The sequence below is a fragment of the Alligator mississippiensis genome, chromosome 3 (genome assembly GCF_030867095.1).
Source record: "Alligator mississippiensis isolate rAllMis1 chromosome 3, rAllMis1, whole genome shotgun sequence".
Lineage (NCBI taxonomy): Eukaryota > Metazoa > Chordata > Crocodylia > Alligatoridae > Alligator > Alligator mississippiensis.
The window spans coordinates 206,007,618-206,023,752 of record NC_081826.1 but is presented as its reverse complement, the minus strand read 5'-3'; the positions used below and the strand labels follow the sequence as shown (position 1 = coordinate 206,023,752).

General features: G+C 38.2%; 1 protein-coding gene across 5 annotated transcripts in view; it reads left to right on the top strand.

Moving 5' to 3' along the window:
- PTCH1 (patched 1) overlaps positions 1-15,762 on the top strand; it is a 78,230-nt gene extending 62,468 nt beyond the window's left edge. For all 5 annotated transcript variants that reach the window (XM_019478072.2, XM_006266607.4, XM_014608746.3 and 2 more), the window contains 6 exons: positions 853-990; positions 4,524-4,666; positions 7,447-7,546; positions 8,659-8,910; positions 10,077-10,608; positions 12,404-15,762. In XM_019478072.2, coding sequence (XP_019333617.1) covers positions 853-990; positions 4,524-4,666; positions 7,447-7,546; positions 8,659-8,910; positions 10,077-10,607 — 1,164 coding nt within the window. In that variant the 3' untranslated portion in view covers position 10,608; positions 12,404-15,762. The remainder of the gene's footprint in view (positions 1-852; positions 991-4,523; positions 4,667-7,446; positions 7,547-8,658; positions 8,911-10,076; positions 10,609-12,403) is intronic.
- The last annotated feature ends 373 nt before the right edge of the window (positions 15,763-16,135 follow it).

Here is a 16,135-nt window from a genome sequence, read left to right as displayed (position 1 = left end):
CTTATAAAATGCCAGAGGTAGAAAAGCACAGAGCAGTTACTAGTTTTTGTAATGTATATTTGTACTCCAGGTATGTTAAAAGGTAAATGTTTAGTCTAGAATATTTTTCACAGCACTTAAGCAATTTATGTTATCATTCATGATTCATTAGCTTATAAAATCATTTATTGTAGTTCCTACATTTTTCTTGAAGAAGGGGGCTTTAGTCCTCCATCCCTTTTAAAAGAGTATGTATTTTTTTCTCTTGGCTCCAGAAACTTTTAAATCTATTCCACAGATTCCCCCTGACTGTCAATTTTTTTTACAAGGTAGATGAAAGAAAAATAAAAGCTTTCTTTTAGATTTAACTGTTTGCTTTGTCCATCCCAATCCCTCCACATTTCTTTAAAGCTAAGAGGCCCTCTGTAACCTGAAACTCATCAGCTGATTACAGCATTCACTTTCTTCCGGACTTTAAATTTACTCTAGAGTCATCTTCACTTACTCCATAAGTTGTACAAAAAGTGTTACATCGAAGTTCATTTATTTTATGTTTAGTAAAGTGAAAGCAGAAACATTATATTATGATAGGTGCAGACAGAGAAGAATAAATTATGTTTAAGATTGCATGGACAAGTTGTAACAAATAGAAAATCGATGTTTGCTCTGTCCACTGGGTCCTGGGGGAATAATTTAAACTGACTCTTGAGAGTCATTGCTATTGAATTAAATGAGATAAGACAAAACAGCTTGCCTTTGAGGGTGTGAGGAGGAATGCCGTAAGGGATGTATTTTATATCCCTGTATTGTTTTGAATCATCCTCATTTCTCTAGAGTACAAGATGTTACTAACGGACGTTTGAAATCATGTAGGTGGTGGTGCTGGCTCTGATGACAGTGGAACTGTTTGGCATGATGGGTCTCATTGGAATAAAGCTGAGTGCAGTGCCTGTAGTTATCCTGATTGCCTCAGTTGGTATAGGTGTGGAATTCACGGTTCACGTTGCTTTGGTAAGTACAACACTTTTTAAAGCACACATACTAAACATTTTGTTCACCATTTTTAAAACTACATCCTTAAAGTTTTGCTCCTAAAAACCCCCCAGATATTTAGAGGTATAAATAAGTGCTCTGATTTTTAAGGAGAAAAAAAAATAAGCTTGAACATTGCACAAGGGTTAGTGTACAAGTCAGATTGTCCTGATAAACTGTAATTGATTTGATATAATAATTAGCATCTATGAAGTCAGTGATGCAGTAAATAAGAGGTATTATTTCATTTCAAGTCAACAGTGCCTTATTAAGTGTTTGACTATTACATTACAAATCTCAGATTAAAGTAACACTAAAGTATGTGGTAGGTATTTCTGTGATCCATATGAAAATTTTGTTTAAGCAGAGCTGTTAGGGTCTTGTGTGTCAGTTCATATACTACTACTCCATCTTGGGCTTCTGTTGTTGTCCCTAAGTAAGGCTGAAGATCTTATAACAGTACACATTGTTGTGACAAACTATGAAGTAAAATCTGTAGTTTTCAATATCCAGGTTTGAAAATCTTGGGCTTTTAGGTGACATTTGTCATACCATGGTTAAGGGTCTATCTGGGCCCCCATTCTATACCCTGTTTCCTACCACTTCTAACTTTGATAAAGTAAACAGTTTGTTTGCAAACTGCAATTCCTGAAAAGGCACGTGAAATTATTTCTTTTCCTTGGGATGCAGAGTGTAAATTGAGTGTGTGTTCCTTAATGTTTCCTAGTATCTGATAAAGAAAGGGTTCTTCACAGTCCCAATCCAGGATCATTCTCAAACATTTATCAGGAAAAGATTTTAATATTTCTTGTCCATATGGAGTGGGGTCATATTAGAGAGACTTTAAGATCAGATGAGTCTGGACAAGCCAGTTGCACTGCTTTGGGAAGGATCATGCCTGTCTGTTACTATTTTCTGCTTTTCAGTAGTATCACTTAAGTCCAGTAGTATCAAAGAATGAGAGGAGAACACAAAACTAGAGGTTATTAAGTCTAGTCCCCTGCCATTTGAGGCAGCCTTGTGAGTAACCTTTAATCCAGAAGAGTCCACAGGAACATCCACTCCATCTCTACCCACATATCACAAGCCACAGCAAGGTCCCTAATATCTTTAACGAATGTACAACATTTAATACAAAATATCAAAAGGCTCAAGAACTATAGTATGCTACAAGGATGACAGGAGAGGCCAAAGGCAATAACGAACAGAGAGAGGAAGTAGGTATGGACTAGATCAGTGTTTCTCAGCCCATGGGTCACAACCCGAAAGTGGGTCACAAGCATATATAAAAGGGTCACGAGCAAACTTTAGAAATTGATCAACAAACTTTTTAAAATGGATTCTCCTTTAAAGGAGAAAAACATGGGAAACTGCGGCTTTTCCCTTGCAGGTTGGCAGAGTTCCAGCCTGCAAGGGGCTGCATGGGGCTCCCCATATCCCACACACCCACTCCCTGCCCCACACAGTGTGTGGCTGGGACCTGGCGGTGGGGGAGCAGTGGGTCAGGAGTGAGGGGCATTGGGTTGGGACTGGCCACTGATGTTTACAAATGGGTCCTAGTACAAAAATGGTTGAGAACCACTGGATTAGATGGAGTCTAAAACTAGAGAGCAGAACTGGGATTAAAGAGCTGGGGTGTTGAGAGCATCATTGGGTGATGAGACTGAGAAGAGAGGTTTGAGCATTGGAAATGAGAAAACATTGGAGAGCTGCTGCAGGTGAGTTGCACATTGTAGCTGTGGGGGAACCCTTAGTTTTAATTAAGTTTAAGAAGGTCTCAAAGGGTACAGGGACAGTAGGCCTCAAAGGATACAGGGATGACAAGTCCAACAGTGGTCAGACTTTTTGAGATAAACCTAGCCTACTGAGGCTTGGGGCAGGGATGATGGGTATTTCAGGGACCTCCAAACAGCCAAAAACTATTTTTAACAGCAAAGATTTAAAACAAAAAAATGAGACTATATAACTAGAAAACATTTGACTGTGGAATGGGAACTAACTGAAAAGACCAAACTAATTCATCAGATTTTTACATAAATTAATAAAATTACATATGATTTAAGTTTCAGTCTCCAGCAAATTTTAAATCCACATTTTTTCACATTAACATTGGAATCAAAACCTTCCAAAAATGGGTTTTACAATGAAAATACTTACTAGATCTTAAACCATAGCACCACTGCTGACCAATGTATTTGTAAAACTTATGGAATCTAAATATCCTTAAACCAGCATTGTATAAACAAAGTATGCAGTATACATAGTGTTGATACAGGCCTTAATTGCACTTTTTAAAAGCAAATTCACAATCCAGTTGTGGTTCAGCTTTTCACTGCCACTTGAGTTGTGACCTCATTTTTTAAATACCTACAAATAAATTCTGAAGCAACATTGCATCTATTGCATACTTCCTTTAAAATACACACATATGCATATTTTGTTTGTATGTTTATGGGTCTGATTCTACAACACTTTTACATCTTTTTTTGCTTGACCCATAATAATAGAAAGCCATTACTTAAACTTAGGTGAGTATGTATAAGATATACTGATCCTGCATATGCCATTTTTTCTTGGGTTACTTGCCTTGAATAACACACAATACTGTATGTTTTGAGTTGTATATTCAGCAGTGGTGGTATGGGTACTACGTAAATTTATATTCATGCTCAAAGGAAACACAATGGGAAGCAGTATAAAACCTTGAAAATGTTTCTAGATATCTGGCTACTGGTTTTGAAGTAGTAAAAATTGCAAATTGTAAATGCTTAGCTAGAAGGGACCATAAATGTAAAGAATAACAGCACAATCCTGCTGTACTTATTTATATTACTAGTTTCATTTAATGCATTGGCTCATATTCAGCTCCCCTTATTCAATAGGACATACTTTGAGCATAAAGAGCCTCTAATCTGGGGTCCTGTGCCCATAAGGAGACCTACACAGGCATCAAGGGATGCTTAAAGAGTGACAGAAAGATACGGGCCATGATTAGGATGCTCTGCTCAGTGTGATTGTTCATGTCACTAGAGACTGCAGAATTTTGATCAGATCCAAGTTCACAAACACTGCTTCTAGTTGTACAGTTCTTAATTCAGCAAAACTTGCCTAACATTAATTAATATTTGGCCTAAGTAAGACCTGCAAGAGTAGTCACATTTTACACCTGAAGTGCTTTCAAAATGAGACAAGGCTGTTGTAGGCAGGAACAAGCAAACATAGCAACAAATGAAACGCCTCATGAGATAGGCAGAGGGTCATTTGAGAAAATTATTGCTGTAGCCCTGACCCTGCAATCAATCCTCTTGCCCTACTCCCCTGACTTCAGTAGCAGCTGTATACAATGGCTGCAGGATGAGACCTTGTCTTGAACTCTAACCAGCTAAAAGATATTTTAATACACTGTAATTTGGAGTAATTGACATGGGAAAATATGCATGTTCTGAGAGAGGCTGAAAATTTTGAAAGGCTGTACATAAAGATCTGATGGCATGGACTTTATTATTTTACAGGCATTTTTAACTGCTGTAGGAGACAAGAACCGCAGGGCTGTCCTTGCATTGGAACATATGTTTGCACCAGTGTTGGATGGAGCAGTGTCTACTCTGCTTGGAGTGTTAATGCTTGCAGGATCTGAGTTTGATTTTATTGTCAGGTAAAGCATATGTTTGTGTATTGCTTTTCTGTTCTAAATAAAAAGAATATGCTCCATATTTGGTCAAACAGATTTATCTGCTGTTTTTTTTACCTTTATGCATGATGTGTCAAGCATGCTTACATCATGGTCCTGCTTTCTCTCTGCTTTATTAACTCCTTGTTATGTAGTAGTTGCAATAGTGTTTCCATTGCTAGTGCTGAATTCTGTTCCAGGAAAATCTGACTCCCAGCATAAATTGAAAAAAGAAAAAGGTCCTCTATGGCCAAGTTTGCTTAGTTCTAAAATAAAGTTAGTTCCAAACAGCTAGTATTGTCTAGCAGTTAGCTGAATTTGACCTGTAACCTAAGAGTCTTCCAAACTTTTTGATATGTGCAACATTTTGCATGGAAAGGATAGAAAGAACTGTAAACATCCTGAAACTGACACTCTCCTCCTGTCCCCTTCAGTCTCTGTTACCACTATCTGAAGTTTACAACAATTTTTTAACTGACCGAGTCGGGGGTGGGAATTAAAGTTCTCTTTAGGAACAAGAGAATCATAAGTATGAACACAGAACTTCATATGAAAATGTGGTGAAGCACACCCTGGAGGCCCTTCTGTTTAAAGGTACAGGCAAGCTGTTTCTTGTGGATTTAATTAAGAATGTGAATTTGTCAAGTAGAAGAAGGGAGCAAGTTTTTCTTTTGAAGGGAATTTGAGAAGTGCAATGAAACGGATCCTATTCTACTCCAAACAACCTGTGGAGCTCTGCAAAATGGCTAATCTTAGAAATAACACTGGTTCTTTGTGGCAGATTATGGCAAAAAAACCAGAAGCTGGACTGAGGTAGGGCTGGACCAAATATGAATGGTTTGGCAGATGACTGGGCTCTTCACTGAGCTCTTGATTTAGTTTACATCTGTTTAAGTAACAAATAACTATATACATCATAGAAGTCTAGATCTGTGCAACTTCTTAAATGTCTTCTGTGTCTGTATATTTTTTGTTGGTGATTAGGAAATGAGACAGAACAATTCAGTTAGGATCAAATCCTCGAAAGTGTGTAGCAGGATCAAATTGAAATTCATAGCATGTGTTTTGCTACAGTAATCTTTCATACTACACACATTAGATTGTTGCAAGCACGTTTTCTGACATAGCAAAGGACTGCCTATTTGATTCCAAATTGGGATTTGATACTTGCTGAATAAAAAAAATCACCCTTTCAAGCTTTTAAATTCCTTTGTTTCAACTTTGTCTGCTCACTTTTCTAGCATAATCTGACTTTAGTTCCCCTTGTTTTTCCAAGATGTTGAATAAACGAACAAGGCTCAAGCATTGTTACAAGGGGGGTGAAGAAGACACCAAGCTTCCGGAAAGGGATAGATTAGCCCACTAATATGTAGGAAGATTAAGTAAATTAACAGACATTGTATATGCTAAGTGGTCAGAACTATAATCAGCCTGTTTATTCTAGTGTTAGATGGATGAGATGCAAATGTTTTTTAATGCCTGTTGTTGATATATGTCCCAGTATAAAGTTCTGGTAGTTTACATTAGCGTAGGAGATCTGTTCGTTGATTTTTGCAAATGTAGATCTGAAATCCTAAAATGTTTACAATAGCAGGATATTTGTAGTTCTGCAGCAATCTGATATATTTGATCAGATGTGGAAACTTAGGCAGTAAAATTTGTTGCCAGCAAAACAGTGTGATCTGCAGAGCCCATTAGTAGGAAATTTGCCCCTATTTCTTCTTCTGCTCCCTTTGCCTCCAAAAAATTGCCCAAAACTGAGCATTTGAAATCATTAGTTACAACGCAGCCTTAAGTTTAGTCTGAGCTCCAGCTGTGCTGAATACCAACTAGTAAGGCTTTCCTTTTACTGACAGGTTTACCTTGGTATTCATGAAGGATCCCAGACCTTAGCCCTCAATGGTGGGAAAGGACAACCACTTGTGCACTTTCCTCTTCTTCCATAGTACTTCAGCCTTTATGTTTGAATTGGCTGACGCAAAACAAGAGTATTCAGAGATGCTAAATTGTTCAACAAAAGATTAGCCTGCAATGCAGCTCTGCCATTGTGGAGTGCTCTTACTCAGTACAATGCTGAAGCTTACTATAGAATGGGCAGCATTTTCTTTGCAGAAAGCTGGTTCCTGTGTTCTAAAAAGGTTGCAATTTGAGCTATTTGGTAAAACTGGAACTCACAGAATTCTAGGCGGAAAGTTGTGATTAATGAACGGCGAGGGAAAGCCTTACCTGATACACTAGAGATTTAATTAGAGATTCTGCTGTAAGATGCAGAAGCATTTCACAGTGGATTAGCCGCTGGGAGAAGTGGGCTTCTTTTCCTTCTAGGCTAAATTGTTTAAATTCTACACCCTTCACTTCATTTGTTTGCTACTGCTGGGTTTTCACTAATGGGGGCCCCTTTTCATTGTATTTGTGCTTTCAATCCATTCAGCCATTCAGTTCACATTCCATATTTTTGTGTTTGTGTAACACATTCATAAATAACATTACATGCCACAAGATTTTGGTAAATTAACAAACATAATTTTTTTTCTTTCCTTTATCAACTAACACTTTGGGTTGTGGAATGTAGCTTCTCTAACACAAAAGGTAAAAAAAAAAATAAGAAGTCATATACTGGTTTTGTCCAATATTTTTAGTTTGTGATTTTTTGTGTGTTTATTTTTTAAATAAAATTAATGCAATATTTTGAGAAGTGGAATGTACTCTTCTGTGTTTCTAACTACACTGGTATCTTTCCCTTTCTGCCTTCAACAATATTCCAGGTATTTCTTTGCTGTTTTGGCAATCCTAACAATTCTGGGAGTTCTAAATGGATTGGTGCTGCTTCCAGTTCTACTTTCCCTCTTTGGACCATATCCTGAGGTCAGTAAATCTCTGAGATGAAGAAATTAGCATCTTTAAAAAAAAAAAAAAAAAAAATCCTAGATACCTATTAGCTTCTTAACAGTTCTGATTTGTTTTAATCTCATTTTAAGTTTCCTGCTTTTAAGAACATGCTATTCAATGTGCTTTTCTTTTGAGAATTTGAGAATATCAAATTAGGCAATTTCAGTAATCATGATATGTATTTTAATAATGAATCATTTGGAGGTGATAGGCCATGGTTCAGATAAAAATGCTGGCTTTAGTTAGGTTTTTAAAGTGGAATTTAATGTGTCATCTATGCCGTAAGACCAGGGAGTTCCCTAACCTTTGCAGGACATTTTGTAAAAGACTGTTCATTCTGTAGACCCACCTTCCCTCTAACACCCTGGTTCCTCAATTGCTTTCCTCAAAATATTTAACTCAGTAGACCACCAGGAAGGGCCCCACACATCACTGGTGGTCCACAGACCACACCTTGATAACCACATCTTTAGACCAATAGTTGGCAAAAGAGCCCTTCCTTATGCACCAGTACACCTCCATGGTATCTGATTGACTTCCGTGAAGTTCTGGGCTGGCAAAGTGATCCATGTGGTCGATCCATTTGTATGAACAGTCTTACAGTATACAGTGGAAGTCCAGCTATAGGACTGTCATAGCTTCAGATTTATGCTTGATTATTCACTGAGTATAACATAATTATTCCTAGATGGCAGGATCACTGGCTTCTTTTGGGTGGTGCTATGAAAAGAGAATTGTTCTGTGGTTGTGTGATCGTGCATGTGTGTATTTACATTGAATTCTTGCTATTTCTGTCTGTGTATACAGGTTCATAAGTATTTATATTATACAGACATATTTTACACAACTACAGAATCATTCTTTTAATAGGCCGCACTAGAAAAAAAAGCACACATGCATACACAGACACATGTGAAATTCGCAAAAGTTTCCACAGAGAGAGACTATTTCTCTGTTTGGTACCACGCTGAGCAGAGTAAATGTTTAGCAAATAAATGCCTTCAGGTTTTTAGTGACATACAGAGTTGGCGGAAGGATATTTTTCTTGAAGACTAGTGATTAGAAGGGTTTTTAACTGTCATTACTAGGTTTCTCCAACCAATGGACGGAACAGATTACCTACACCATCTCCTGAGCCACCCCCTAGCATTGTGAGGTTTGCACTGCCACCTGGACAAAATAATGGATCAGATTCTTCTGATTCTGAGTACAGTTCTCAAACCACCATGTCAGGACTGAGTGAGGAGCTCCATCAGTATGAGCCTACTCAGGGCTCTGGTGCACCAATGCATCAAGTAAGAGTGGAAGCAACTGAGAATCCTGTGTTTGCCAGATCTACGGTGAGTTATCCATAGTCATAGCCTGAGGGAGAGGGAAAGACAATTTTTGAAGAAGGGGTCTTTCTCTGTATATGGGAATTTGGGGGTTTTGTTGTTTTGATTTTTTTTTTTCCTGACTGATTTCTGACTGATTTTTCCCCCCCCCCTTTCGCTCCCTGCTGCAAGTGCCCCAAACTTCAAAGCTCTTCTAAAAGTAGGGGGTACTCTGATTTTTTCCACCCTTTTACTTAGGAAAAAATAGGGATAAAATGGTGGGACTGAAGCACAGCACACATGCAAATGTAGCTGCCATTGCAGCTTGCTGGCTCCATCCCCAAGAGTAGGGCAGGCTACCCCCTTGATGACTATTCTAGATGCCTTTGTACAAAAGAACTCTGCAAATGGTACAGCTTACATTTTTCTCCATCAAGAGCCATGTGGTTCACCATCAGGCTGTACCTCTCCTCTAGCAACACATTTTAGAAGGGCAAGAGGAAGCCTTGTATAGATCAGAAAAAGGATGTTTCGGGGTTTGTTCTAACAGGTGGGTCTGCTGTGAGTCCCCACTCTGCCAGAGCCCTATGCCAGTGGGCCAGCATAACTTTAGTTTTAAAGAAAAGAAAAAACTCCCCTCCTGCCCCCCATGATGCTGCATGCTGAGCTGCAATGCGGATCTGTTTTTGTTCAGCAGAGGCCTAAAAATAGGTACAAGCAGAGCCACATTTGAAGCTGGTCACGGTTTATTGACTGATGTGGCCGCTGTGCTTCACGCTTTTTACAGAGATCCAGAAACCAGATTCCTGCCACCTATACAAACCATCCCACTAACAAACATCCTGCATTCATACTCTGGCTGGAACAGAGCCTTTTCCAAAGCCCAACAATTTTGATTATTGAACCACTTAAGACATAGTGCTAGCTGGCCAGGCCTTTGAAAAGACAGAGCGGCATGTGGGAGGTATATCTAGTGTTTTCAGCTCTAATCCTGCATTTATCTGTGAAGTTGTAAGTTGGATCTTATAACAACTTCAGAAGAGACCTCTCTGGGCAAAGCTAAGCCTCTGGAAAACTATGCTTTTAGGGTTAGATATAGAATGGTACACTTACGTGCTTAACCAGGGAAATATTTCTGAAGCAGATGTTGCACTTACTTTTGTCAGAGGCGTAACCACATATCTCATTTCTAGGTGGTTCAGCCAGAGAACAAGCATCATCAGTCAAATCCAAGATTACAAACTAACCCAGAAGCTGGGTCCCAGCAGACGTGGCATCAAAACAGACAAGCCAAAAGAGAATCAATGGAAGGACTGCGACCACCCCCATACAGGCCACGCAGGGACGCTTTTGAAATTTCTGCTGAAGGGCATTCTGGACCTAACAATAAGGACCGCTTGGGCCACAGGGCTCGTTCTCATAACATTAGAAACCCAGCATTTACTGCCATGGGTGCTTCAGTGCCAGCATACTGCCAGCCTATCACTACTGTGACTGCCTCAGCTTCAGTTACTGTTGCTGTACACCCTGCTGTGCACAGCCATAACTCTCGTGGAGGAGGCTTTCCATCCTATGAGGGATACCAGGAAACCGACCATGGACCATTTGAGGACCCCCACGTGCCTTTTAACGTACGGTGTGAGAGGAGACACTCTAAAGTAGAAGTCATAGAATTGCAAGACGTTGAATGTGAAGAAAGGACACATGGCAACGGCTCAGATTAAGGTATGTCTTGTGTCTTCATTTGAAGAAAAGATAACAGTTTCTGAAATAACCTTTCCTCCCAGATGCTTCATTTCTGGGCAGCTGTAATCCAGATTGTCCAGCCCATGTAAAATTTTGCTTTAAGAAATTAGCTCAGGTAAAACAATAATACATAGCCTTTTACTTTCATTAAGCAAATAAAGACCCTTCTGAGGTAAGTAAGTAAATAATTATTATCACATTTTTCCAGATGGGGACACTAAAACTGTGTCACACATCACACTATCTAGTGTTCAAAGCCAGGGAGTTGAGCCATAATTCAAGGTTTTCAATGCTTCCTTGTCCTGTGCTCTGATCGTTAAACCAGGCAGCCCCCTAAAAATCTTACACACAACAGTTGCAGGAAAGGCCTACAGCCACCAGCTACTCGCATTCAAAAGAAATTAATATACATGATATACAGAAAGGACTATACAGATTTATCAAGGGTTAAAACAACCTGCTGCCTCAGGACCTCTGTCAGAGGCATGCCAAGGAATGTGAAGTTTACATTTACCCAGCAGCAAACAAGCATTGTCCAGGAGACAGAGCTCTGTGCACTTGGAGATGACCAGTGGCTTCCTATATGGCAAAATTCATTAATCAAAACTGCATTTAGGGGTGGACTGTCATTATAAAAGCTGTTCAGTTTGCAATAAATATCACCAGGTTGCTCAGTAGAGGTATCAAAGGTTTGTCAGAAATTATTTCTGACCTAGTAGGATTTGGCCTGTGAAATAAAAGTAAATTCTTTCACAGAGTAGCCTTCATAGAGGAGACGATACTCTGTTTTATCTTCCAAATAATTTGTGCAAAATAAAACTGGAATCAGTATCTGTCTCTGACGAGATAAAAGGAAAATGAAAATTAGAAGTGGTCAATAGAAGTCCATATATTTCACCATATATTTAGAAAACGTTGATTCTGTTTTCTTCAGAAATTCTCGTAATCTTTCTGTTTGTTTTTTACAATAACAAAAACAAAATAGACCCTGGATCCTTTTGGTAGTGGAGTATCACTTTCTCATTATTTTTACTTTTTATTTATTCTTCCCTAGTAGAAGAAAAGAAACAAAATGTCTCTAAAACCAGAATGTAATTTTTTGTGGTTATAAAGACATTTTGTTTCTTTTCTGCTAGTAGGGAAAATAAACAAAGAAGTAAAAATAATGAGAAAGTGGTACCCTGCTACCAGAAGAAACTATGGACTATTTTTTTCTTTGTTCTTATTGAGGAAAAAACAAACTAAGAAAAAACAGCAAAAAATATTATGGAAAGTTTTGAAGAAAATTATTTAAAAAAACACTTTGCTATACTAAAACTTCTCTGCAAGGATCTCAGTGCTCAATAGTCCTGAATGGATTTATGCTCACTGAACTCCAGGGAAAATAGCAAGTAATATTATTCAGAGGAAGGACAATACTGAGGTAGAGAATCTCAGGCCCAAATGTTCAAAGGTGGATACTAATTTGAGTATTATTGTTGTGAATGCCCATTTTGAGGTGCAACATCATTCCCCCACACTTTTTGCTGACTTCAGTTGGAATTGTAGATGAGCGTCTCAAGTTTGGCACCCAAAATAAGTAGAACTTACAAAAAATTGGTCTTACAATTTCCTAACAGGAAGTCAGGGTCAGACAAAGAAAGAACTTATATTTCCTTACTCCAGGTTCTATACCTTAACCACAAGAATCATCTAATAAGTTTGGGGTTGGCTTGGTTAGTTTGTAATTCATGAGCTTTAAATGAATGGCTGTACTTTCTCTATATCTCTAAAGGGTAATAACTGAAGCAAAGAAGAGGCCAAAGATGGAAAACCTCCTCTTTCCAGAACTGCTTGAAGAGAACTGCTTGAAGTTATGGAAAAGGACATGCTGCATCAGGACAACAGTTCACTGTTACTGTAACCTATTGTATTATTTTGTTAAATATTTCTATAAATATTTAAAAGGTGTACACAGATGTAATATACAAAAAGAACAATGTAAAGTAGTATAATCTGGAGTTGTTTAACTCCTGTTAATAGAGTGGGAACAATATTGTTTTTGCTCTGTACTTAATGTACATTGATCTCTGTGCCACAACTAAGCTTAATCTAGTTCTAAATTTCAGCATATGTTGCTGCTGCTTAAATATTGTATAATTTACTTGTATAATTCTATGCAAATATTGCTTATGTAATAGGATTATGTTTTGTAAAGGTACGTGTCTGTTTAAAATATTTTAAATTTGCTTATCACAACCCTGTGGTAGTATGAAATGTTACTGTTAACTTTCAAACACGCTATGCGTGATAATTTTTTAATGAGCAGATATGAAGAAAAGCACGTTAATCTTGGTGGCTTAAATAGGGTTAGTTATGTGCAGGTTTTGTTTTGCTCTGTGTGTGTGTGTTTGTGTGTGTATGCGTGTGTGTATATGTTCCCAGCGTACTGTATTTTTTTACTGTATGGTAACCCTTAGTGGGCTTATACGCTCACTGATTCTGGCAGTGTAGATGTCCTTATTGTTAAGCACTAATGAAAAATACATTGGTGCTAAACAGTGGAAGATCCAGACTGCCATCATCAAAGGGCTAAAATAAAACAGAAGAGAGGACAGGGAGTCAGGGCTTGTGGTTTCTATTCCCATCTCTTCGCTTGTGGCATGTGACTTTGGGCAAGTTTCTTTACCTCCCTGTGCCTCCGTTTCTGCATCAGTAAAATGGGTATAATAATACTTACCTACCTCCCAGGAGTGTTGTGAGGCTTAATTACTGTTTGTGAACTGCTTTGATGTTATTAGTGAAAGGTGCCATGTAAGTACAATACATTATAACTATTTTTCTTAACTGCAAAGGTGCTGGATATTAAGAGGTGCTTGTGGATATAGAAATTCATTAAACATGCCTTATTTTGATACACATATTGTAGATTATGGACCAGCATTACAAACTAAATAATCTGGTAGTTAGGTGGTGAGTCATTGCTGTGTTCTTACAGTGTTACTATAACTGTATATTTTAGAGCAAAACAGTATCCTTCATCACCTTATTTGCATGGCAGGAAGCAAGTCTGTATGCAGTGAGAAAAATCAAATATAAGGAGAATGTTTTTAGAAGTCTTCCGTTTTAACTTTTAAATATAATTGATTTTCTACTGGATCCAGGACCATAATGAATGACAACTAAGGCCTGGAGTGATTTTTTTCGCCCCCAAGGTAACTTGTACTGCATTGGCACTTTTAATTAAATAGTTACACCAGGAGCCCTTTGTGAATCTAATTTAGCTTTTTTTTTCTTTTTAAGTTACATTGCTGCAGGTGAAGGGCCTCCAAAACACTACAATGGTTAGTCTCTAAAAGGAACAGTAATTTAAAACAGGGGTCGTCAACCTTTCACTAACAGCAGGCTGAATTAACACAGGTTGGACCTCCTTGGTCCGGAGGTGGCAGCTGATGGAAATGGCGGACTGAAGCAGCAGTTGACAGAAGCAGCCACTAAGTGGTGTGTTCTTGCGCAAACATGCATGGTGAGCCACAGGTTGCCAACCTCTGATTTAAAATACTAGAAAAGAAATCTTCACTATTTTTCCCTCTACCTTTTTTTTTTGTGTGTGCCCCTCTCCTACCTGTCTTTTCAGCACAGAGGAGTAGGTTAAAAAGATATATGCTTAAAACACATATGCAGCGTAAGAAAAAAAAAACAAGCTCTGTGTTGAGAAATATAAGTGGCCACTCCCGGTAGGCATTGCTTGTTTGATACAAAGCTATACTTCTCCAATGGCTGAAAGTCCTGTCCTTGCCTACAGACTTTCCCAGCCCAGCTAAGGAGCATGGCTAGCATGAACTAATTGTCATGCCTTTTTTGCTCACTTGAAAATCCTTTGACACGAGGCACTTGTTTACAGATCTCCAAGGTGAACATTCAGAGAACAGGTGATGAGCCTGGCTTTGCTCCAATGGTACATAAGCTACTGTTTAGATGCACACTAAGGGTTAATCTCGTAACTGCCTACTGGTCCAGCTCACTGTCTAACATGAAAACTCTTAATGACAAAAAGACAACAGGCCCCAATTTAGCACTAGCAGCGCAGTGACCTCAGATCATAAAAACTCTGCAACAAAACTGTATGATACTAATTGGAAGCTACCTTCAACTGCCAAGTGTATATGTTACTGTGTCAGAGGTCACTATGGCTTCCCACTGCTACTGCTTTGGTGTCTATCAGTCAGTCACTCCCCACCCCCACCTTTTTTTTCTGGTTGATGACAGGAAAGAGGGAGCAAAGAAGAGTCTTAATGTGTCCTATCTCCCCTAAATCCTTGTTCTGTATGTTTGTGTGTGGGTGAGCTGTCTGCTGCTTTCTGCACAATGTAGACCTTCTCCTATAGTCACATTGGCAAAGGGAGAACTCAGTGGCTGGCAACATTTTTGGTTTGTTTTTTTAACTTTTTTTTTTAATCGTGGGTGATATTTATATTTTTGTATCATAAGAATGTTTTCTTACAGTATTTGTCATGCCAGTTTATAACAAACAGAATGCAGGGATTTTATTTCTATTGGAAACACTATTACAGCTATGTTTTTACTTTTTAATGGAATTTTTATTTGTATAGTGTGCTTACTAATGTTAAATAGGAAAGAGTATATAACATTTACATTGAGGACTCGTCGTAGCTTTTAGTGTAAGGAGTTAAAAGGAAAAAATATTCAAACTGGGTCTCATTGCCTGCCTATTTTGGCAGGAGTGGGTTTGTGTCATTACAGTTACAAAGATAAAAGTATGCCATATAATTTATTTATATGAAAATCTATTTTTGTAGTGTACATAGTAGCCATCAAGTCTTTTGACAGAAGTATATTTTTAAAGAGTTTATATGTAATGATGATACCATTATGTTTTGGAACATTGCTGAGATGTGATTACCGTGCACACTTTTCCTTGTAAACCCCATTGTGGAAAAGAAAATGTTTAACAGTGTTAAGAAAGAAAGAGAGTGTGAATATTCATGCAATTCTGAACTGTGTTTTAGTTACCATTTGTGATCTAGTGTGGTTCTCATTTTAAACCTTGAGTGGAAATTGTACAAACTCTCTAAATATTAATGTTCAAACACTGATAGAAATTCTAACATGAATAAAAAATATTATAACTTATTGGTTACGTATTTAGTTGTTTGTAGAATGCTTTTTTTAAGTGGGGCAAAGCTACATGGCAGAACAGTAACAATCTCCTTGGAAGCATGGATTATACTGGTGGCAAATATACCTAATGCAACAGTCAGAAGCAGCAGTACTTGCACAACAGTTTTCGCTTTTACTGCCTGACTTGGGCCTGAGCCAAAATGTAGGTATGGAGTCCCATGTCTGAACTTCAGATCTCTATAGTTTAAGCAAATTCAGCATCAGATCTGGAACCTGCAAAACCTGGGGTTTGGAATTGGGGTCAAATAATGCCCAACACTGGTTATTTCTGCTTGGAGGAAATACAATCAACTCTATTTAGCTTTTGCATTCTGTTTAGTGTCCC